Below are 9085 nucleotides of genomic sequence, written 5' to 3' on the forward strand. Positions count from 1 at the left end.
GCAATTTCTGCAGCCAATTCATACTCATATTGGCTACTATCCACAATGTCAACTTCTTGCGCTTTACAAGGTCCAATTAATTTATTCGCTTGAGCCTCCAAGTTGTGAATAGTTGCCCCTTGCCTTTGTGCCCGCAGTTGTATCTCATCATATTGTTCCATAAGGCACTTTAGCATATCCTCGATCTCTTTCAGGTCCTCATACCTGTGTTCTTTGTTCCTATTAACTTCACAAGAAAAAGAAGACCCATCAAAGTAAGGGGTTGGAGGAAAATAAGAAATATATGCACAACCATGAAAGTGACCATCTTGAGCACCACACATATCGCACACATTCAACACATAAGATTGAGTTGATGCACATAACTCGCTCTCGGGAATATTTTGATAATTTTGTCCAGGGTGGTTTCCTCCACTAAATGCATAAGAAGGATCAAAAGTAGAATTACCAACATCAAAACTCTCATAATTCCAAGATGCCATGTTTCTCAAATTAATAAGTAAAAAAAAAAAATCAAATACAAAAAATAAAAATAAAAGTTCAAACTTGAAACCTAGCAATATGTACACCTATAACTACACTGTTAGTTCCCCGGCAACGGCGCCAAAATTTGATCACGCCCAGCTCTAGTCCTAAAAAGGATAAGCGGTCGATGTAAATATAATCCAGTCTAAAAGTCCGGAGTCGAATCCCACAGAGAACTAAGGCTTAGCTACAGTTGTTCACTATCACCAAGAATACAAGCTTGAACAATTCCTAACTTATAGATATTAATATTCTCGTGTTTAACTAACTAACTAACAAATTAAAATAATGAATTAACACTAAAGATATACAGGTTGGAGAAAAGATTAAGGAGGTCTAGAGTTATGATTTCCCCAATTGTCGGAATCCTTCCTGTTATGTCTTCTATAATTTCGCCTAAGTATTCTCTACCGATCATGAGCGCTCTGCGTGTTGCAATTCTCTCCCGAGTAATTACGACAATTTACTAGACATACTCTCCCGAGTTAAGCTAGCTGGCTCTAATTACAGCTCACTTAGATCGCACCCAAAGTTCCGTTATCCCTAATCCAACCTTTAAACTCTTGGTTATTGATTCCTCACATACATCGGGAGTGATGTTATTCAACAACTACGTAAATATGCACTCTCTCCCGAGTAATACATACTAAATACGCATAGCTAATTGACGGCCCTTCAATCAACCACAAGAATAATATAGTTGAACAAATAGAGAAAATACTACGGCTCAATTATATAAAAACATAACAAGAATTTATCCTACAAAAGGTTCCATCAAAACCCTAGATAACAAATTAGTTATTCATAATAGTATGTAAAACTACAATACTAAAAGTCATAACCAACAATGAAAAATAGGAAGAGGAAGTAAAAACTCGTAGAAGAATTCCCCGCCTTGCTCCTATTGTGTCTCTGCCTCCTTAGGTAGAATCTGTGTCAAAAATTGGTCTCCTCCCTCAAAAATACCGTTTTTCCATGTATATATACCAAGTAGGGTCGGGACCAAATAATTGTTCCTTCTCCTACGCGAAAAAGGACAATTTTTCACGTCTGGACGGCCGCGGTCGCGGTCAACCGCGGTACGGACGCGGTATTTGGCAAGCGTACTGCCTTAGGTCCGCGGTCGCGGTTTCGACCGCATTTTTCACCCTATTCCGTCTAGAAATTGGTAAAACGTAAAACACGAAAGTTGTAGACCTTTGAGTTAGCTTTCCTATCATATATTGTGGAGCGCAAATGGAGTTTTGAACAAAAAGTTTTGGGCATTTTACTAAACAGTGCGCAATATGCCTTCTCGATTCTTTGTTTTGTTGCTCTATCATCTGTTGATCCCCGAATACGATCGCGGCTTAATTCCTTGGGCTTTTACTCAGACTTTAAAGCTCCAAATCACTTGAATTCATTCCCTGACATCTATATAGCTCGGAATCACTCCTACAAGGCATAAAACACACAATTAGTGCAAGACACTAGCGATTAAAGCTCAAACTCAATTAAAGTGCAGTAAATTTGAGTGTAATAAGCGACTAAAATACGTAATAATAGCCTATCATCAGTTACTAACCTGAAATTAGCATTTTGAGTCATCCCAAGAATTTTTCTTAAAGGAAATTAAAGAAAACACCAAAAAAAATTCTTTAAAAGAAAGAAATTTGCGTATGTATCCTTAACCTGCCAAGAGTCATAAGCTGCTTTTATCATAAACAGTGGAGTCTTGACATGTGGAACAACGTTTTGAGGAAAAAAGCACTGCACCATCATTAAGGAAAACCAATGTTACTAGAGGGCAAAAATATAGCATAAGAAAAAAATATTATTTCCAAATCAAAATTTAAACTCTTACCAAGCTTGGATCTATTCTAGAGGTGCAAGATGGAGGCAAATTTTTAGCCGATCCCTTAAATAAAAGGAAAAAAAATATTAAAGCAAACAAATTTTAACTGGCATCTACTTATTAATTAAGCATATGGTATATCTTACTAAAACGAAAAAGACAACGAGACTCACATGTAAATTAACAACTCTCTTATACTCATCCTGGATATCTGAAGTACCAGAGATCGTCTTCCTGCATAAATCATGAAGTTCTTGAGTTCCAATTGCATAGATATAAATCAATAAGACGAACATCATCTAATTTCTTAAGTGATCGCTTAATGTACAGTAAAAAGAGCTCACGCGTTGATGAAGAAGCCTGCATCCGGAACGCACTTTACTCTCACATCAACAGGAAAGAAGGACTTGAACTTGTCACAGTTCAATATTGTAGCCAATCCTCCAGCTGATGTTCCGCTTAGGATTGCCTGACGTATTACATTTTGATTTTTCAAGATTTAGCCAATTGGGAAAGAACTTGTAAAGGATGAAATAGTAGTATGTGCCTTGTCTTATGCTGTATATGGGTTAGAGACTGAATGCAGTTGAATCTTACATTTTCAGCCTTTTGCATTCCTTTTCTGGACAAATCATTCATAATGGCTCTGAAGATTCTTGCTCCTCTATAATAAAATTTGGTATCCTAACATAGATTGACATTTCAAATCATTAAAGTTTTACTTTTTTGTAAAGCAGAATAAATACCACTGAAATAATTTTCCAATACAAGAGATATATGTACTACTACTTACAGGATCAACATCTTCAATATCACCCGTGAAAGATGATCCATCATAATATCTAACCCTGACTCTATTCCAATTGTAAAAGTCTACCAATTCAAACGTCTACAATTAGTAACTGCTGAAAATACACATACAAACAAAAAGAACCATTGTAAATAAGTAACTGAAATATGATCCAGCTGTGAAGTCCGCTACCATATCCCTGACCAAGATGATATGCCGGGGCGCTCCCGTCTAGGCACACTGTTTATGACTCGAAAACAAATAATGTTAGTATACATGTGATTATCTTTTCTTCTGTTGCTTAACATATTATACCTGCGCCTTCAGCAGTGGCACTGTGAAGTATGGTGATGTTGACTATCAGTTCTTGTGGTGATTGTGCCATAATAGCTGTCAACATTGCTGAAAGCGCTAGTAAAGCTAAGAAAAAGGTTGCCATCCTGCAAAACATTCAAATAAGCAGTTGTTGGTTCGTGCTTATTATAATGCACATGAAAAATTCCTTCTATTAAAATCAAGCTTTAATAGAATATGAATACATTTGTTCTTCTTAGAAAGGCTGGTGAGAGAAAGCAAATGAAGCAAGTAGAGGTGAATGAGTTGGTCTCATAGTTCGGCTCTATTTATAATGCCAGTAACTATATATTTTCCTTGCTTCCAGGCTAGGGTGCTAAAATGTAGAGAAAATAAAATATCTCTGTTGGGAGATTAGCTCCATGCATGTGCCAATCTCCATCACTTCTTTACTTCTCGTCTCAAACAAATTACATGGTTTTCTCTTGCCATATTTGGCAGTAGAAATTAAATATTTTCCATAACCATCTTCTTTTCTTGGCAGACAAAACTAACTCCTTTTTCAAACAATTCACATGCGTTACTCTTGCTATTTGGCAGTAGAAATTAATACTTTCCAATTTCCATAACCTTCTTCTTCTCTTGGCAGTGAAAAATAACTCTCTTTTCTTCTCTTTTTGAACAATTGACATGGGTTCGTCTTGCTATTTTGCGATGCTTTTTATACCGCTACTAGTGTAGTTTAATATGCTAATATCAAGTTCTTTTACCATTCTTTCGAGATAAGCAGTAAATGGTTATTGCATTAAATTAAATGTAATTGTTCAGTTTAACTTCTATACAGTGATAGTTTAAAATGTTGAAATGTGAAAATAATAAACTTGTTTTACATTTGTTTACATTAGTTCATGAACTAGAATATTAATTTTGTACATGTATTAGAATATGAACGTATTAATGTACTTTAGAAGATACAATGTCTAGTAGTGTCATCCATGTACCTTGAAAGATGTGAGGTGTGGACTTAGTTATTATGTTTACATATAATGTAGCCTAAATACATAAAAGATTTCTTCTATAAATAGCCATATATTCCTAGCCTTTTGGAGTAAGTCAAGTTGAATAGAAATCATATTTTCCTCCATGTTCTTTTTTGTGAGTTTTGATTGTTCTTTTGTGTTATCTTGCTCTCCCAAATTTTCTAGCATTGAGGTATTAGAGCCGGTGTGTTTTAGAGACAATCAAACTTGGAGAGAAAGTGACAAATAGTAATGGGACTCCATTTCAAGTTCCTATGCTCAGAAAAGAGAACTATGGAAATTGGTATGTCGGATGAAGGCCTTGCTTGGTGCCTATGATGTTTTGGAACCGGTGGAAGTCAGAGGTGATAGAGGGGAAGATGATGCTACCTTTAAAAAGAAAGATCAAAATGTGTTCACTCTAATCCATAAAAGTTTGGATAACAAGATGTTTGAGAAGGTTGCAATTGCAACCACCTCAAAGCAAGCACGGGAGATTCTTCAAACTTCCTTTAAAGGTTTGGAAAAAGTGAAAACAGTTTGTCTCCAAACGTTAAGAGAAGTGTTTGAATCATTGCATATGAAGGAATCTGAATCCGTTTCGGATTATATTTCAAGAGTTTTGGCTATTGTCAATCAAATAAAGAGATATGGTGAAGACTTGAGTGATGATAGGGTCGTTCAAAAAATACTACGATCCCTTGATTCAATATTTTAATTATATTATTGTGGTTATTGAAGAGTCCAAAAAGATTTTGGATACCATGACCATTGAAGAACTTACAGGTTCTTTGCAAACACATGAAGAAAAGCTGAAGAAACTGAAAGAAGAATCGGTGGAACAAGCATTGCAAGTAAAACATTCTTTCAAGGAGAAAGATGAAAGGCGTGGCTCGCAACAATGAGATCGTGGGTGTGAACAAGGTCGTGGTGGAAAAGGAAGAGGTGGTAGCCAACCACCAAATTAAAAAAATTAGGAGCCGAGACTCAAGGAAGAGGTCGTGGAAGAGGTAGAAGATGGAGGCAAAATCAAGGAAGGTATGATAAATCTAATATTGAATGTTATACTTGTCATAAATTTGGCCATTTTTCTTGGGAATGTAAAAATAACATGGAAGAAAAAAAATAATTTTGTGGAGAGAAAAAATGAAGATGGAGATGGCATTTTTAGTTCTCGCTTGCAAAGGAGAAGAAAGTACTGAGAGAAATCAATGGTACCTTGACTCCGGTTCAAGTAGTCATATTTGTGAAAAAAAAAATTTATTTGTGGAGTTTGAAGAATTGAATGGTGTCAACATCACTTTTGGAGCCTCTTCGCAGGTTAAAATCAAAGGAAAATGTACGATTTTAATTCGCTTGAAAGATGGTAGTCACTAATTAATTTTTAATATTTTATATATACCGGAGATGAAAAGTAATATTTTATGTTTGGGATAGCTTTTGGAGAAAAATTATGATGTTCATTTGAAATAAAAAAGTTATTCATGAGAGATGAAAATGAGAGATTGTTAGCCAAAGTTCCTAAGGCTAATAATAAAATATTTGTTTTATACCTTCAAAGTGATGTTCCAAGGTGTTTGCTTTCATGTACCAAAGATTCATCTTGGCTTTGGCATATGAAATTTGGTCATGTGAATTTTGATAGTATAAGGTTGATGAAGAAAGAAAGCATGGTGAATGAATGACCTACTATTAATCATCCGAACCAACTTTGCAAAGGATGTCTCTTTGGAAAGCAAGCAAGAAAAAATTTTCCTAAAGAGTCTTTGACTAGAGCCCGATGCACATTGGAGTTGATTCACATGGATGTGCGTGGACCAATCAAGCCATCTTCACTTTGTAAAAGTAACTATTTTTACTTTTCGTTGATGATTTTTCTAGAAAAATATGGGTGTATTTTTTGATGGTGAAATCGGAGGTATTTGATACTTTCAAAAAATTCAAGATCATGGTGGAGAAACAAAGTGCCTATCAAATCAATTCATTGCGGTCCGATAATGGTGGAGAATTCACTTCAAATGAATTCAAGGTTTCTTGTGAAAAAAGTGGAATTTGTCACTTTGACTGTTCCAAGATCTCCACAACAAAATGACATCGTGGAAAGAATGAACCGGAATATTTTCAACATGGCACAGAGTATGTTGAAGACAAAAATATGTCAAAAGAGTTTTGGGTTGAAGTAGTTACTTGTGCAGTGTATTTGTCAAATCGGTGTCGTGCCAAAAGTATTCGTGACAAAATACCTCTACAGGCTTGGAGTGGTTTCAAGTAGGGGTGGGCATAATACCGATCGAAAAAACCAGCCGAACCGTGAATTTCGGTTTTTCGATTTCGGTTTAATCGATTTTTCGGTCGGTTCACGATTTTAAAATTATTAATTTTCGGTTTTTCGGTGCGGCTTACGGTTTTTGTGTTTCGTTTTTCGGTTAAACCTAAAAACCGAACTTTTGGGTATAATAGTCTACTGTTTTCATAAGTTTTTGTCACAATGATAATTTTGTTTTTCTGTTTTCTCCAGTACTAAGGATTTACAGAGTGGAAAGAAAGATTAAAGTTAGCTAGATAAGTTTGAGTTTTTCCATAGCATGGAAAGCAATTACTGTATCAACCATTGCTCTCTACTATATTAAATATAAATTGTCAATGCGTAAGCCTTTTTTTATTATTAGAATAAATTGCAATGTATTAGCCGTTTTTCTCCAGTATAATATAGGTAGACTAACACCAATTTTCTCTATCACTATAATATAGATATAGTGAAATACCGTCAAAAGTGTCATCCATCTTTCTTTATTACTACAACACAGAATGTCAGCCATCTTTTCTAACATATACAACCAGGCTTGATGTGCATTTGTTATGGCCTTATGGGGGAAGTCAATTCAAGATTAATAACACCACATTGATTTCGTACCATATCAAGGTCCTTTTCAATGTCTTCCTCAACAAACTCATTACTATGCTTGCTAATATATAAGTAAAACATATATATATCCATACTTCTCGTGCATCTGTGAGATCTGCTTATTTGATGTTGGCAGCACTTCTATTTCCAAGTAAAGCGTGCGCATTATGCAAGCTAATTATAAAAGTTATACGTCTCCTTGAAACCGCTTTCCTACGAGTCTAGAACCGTTTGAAACCGAAAATATAAACCGGAAATAACCGAACCGAATTTTGAAAAAACCGCACCGAACCGTAAATACTTTGGTTTGATTTGATTATTAAAATCACAAACCGAAAACCGAATAAACCGAACCGAACTTCTACAAAACCGAGCCGAACCGACCGATGCCCACCCCTAGTTTCAAGACAAAAGTTGCTCATTTGTGAGTTTTTGGGAGAATTGCCTATGCACATGTGCCGGATGAGAAGAGGTCTAAGCATAATGATAATAGTGAGAGGTATGTTTTCATTGGCTATGATGAGAGAAGGTCTAAGCTTAATGATAAAAGTGAGAAGTATGTTTTCATTTGCTATGATCAAAGTTCTAAAGGTTATAAATTATATAACCCAAGAAATGGTAAGGTCACAATAAGCAGAGATGTTGAGTTTGATGAAGATAATGCCCAGGAATGGAAAATAAAGAGCAAAATTACTCTTCTAGTCCTTTCTTTGATGAAGATGATGATGAAGAATTTGCGGAGCATCCTACCATACCACCTGCAACACCTCCAGCACAAGTTCAAGAAGAAGATGAGTAAGTTCAAGTTCTTCAAGTGAAGTGCCTCAGAAAACGAAAAGTTTTCGTGAGTTGTATGAAAATATAAAAGTGGTAAGAAAAGATTTTGTGACGACCCAATTCTAGCTTAGGTCGTGATGGCGCCCAACACCGTTGCTAAGCAAGCCAACAGTGAACAATCTAGTGATTTCTATTTTTAATAAGTTATTCAAACAACTAACTTTCCTTACGTTAAAGGAATTAATGGATAATGGATTTAAAGTAATCAAAATGAAAGCAGCTAAATACAGTCATAACCATAGAAATATAATTAAATATCATAAGTCTACTAGTGTGTGCCAAGACCCGGTATCACAATTATATGGACTACTAGTAGAATATACAAATGATTTCTACTTTACTGTCTGAAATGGAATACACAAAACAAATAAACAAAAGAAAGGCTCCGGCTGCAGCAGAACGGCTTGGAAGGGCAGCTCACCGTGTAGCCTCATAGCGGGGATCAAATATGTGCTCTGGACTGGTAACCAGATGTACCTGCCACAGATCCTGCACAATTAAGTGTCAAAGTATAGCGTGAGTACATAAATAACATGTACCCAGTAAGTATCCAGTCTAACCTCGAAGAAGTCGATTTTGACACTTACAATGGCTAACAATGATATATCAAAATTATATACGAAGCATGGATTTCATGAATAATAATGAAAGCTCAATAATAGGAAATAGTAAATTCTTCTTTCGCAAATATTAAGTCCCAAGTCTAGTTTCATCATTTAATAGTTTGTATCTCAAGGCATTTAAGCAATATCCATTATGGATAATTCCAAAGATTTATCATGCGCAAGTTATACCGAGCTCGTACGGCCCGATCCAACATAATATTTAAACTGTACACTACCGTGGTTCGAACAGCACAAACCATAGATACATCTATCTTC

At 35.5% G+C, this 9085-nt stretch overlaps 1 protein-coding gene across 1 annotated transcript; it reads right to left on the bottom strand.

Moving 5' to 3' along the window:
- Nucleotides 1-1920: 1920 nt before the first annotated feature.
- Nucleotides 1921-3679, bottom strand: LOC109209058 (pectin acetylesterase 7-like). Its single transcript, XM_019372225.1, has 9 exons — nt 3465-3679; nt 3342-3389; nt 3153-3232; nt 2957-3043; nt 2704-2828; nt 2533-2593; nt 2369-2422; nt 2197-2274; nt 1921-1959 (listed from the first exon to the last, which is right to left on the bottom strand). The coding sequence occupies exons 1-9, from the start codon at nt 3598-3600 to the stop codon at nt 1954-1956; spliced, it is 675 nt and encodes a 224-aa protein (XP_019227770.1). The 5' UTR covers nt 3601-3679; the 3' UTR covers nt 1921-1953.
- Nucleotides 3680-9085: the final 5406 nt, after the last annotated feature.

The sequence above is a fragment of the Nicotiana attenuata genome, unplaced genomic scaffold (genome assembly GCF_001879085.1).
Source record: "Nicotiana attenuata strain UT unplaced genomic scaffold, NIATTr2, whole genome shotgun sequence".
NCBI classification, from domain to species: Eukaryota; Viridiplantae; Streptophyta; class Magnoliopsida; order Solanales; family Solanaceae; genus Nicotiana; species Nicotiana attenuata.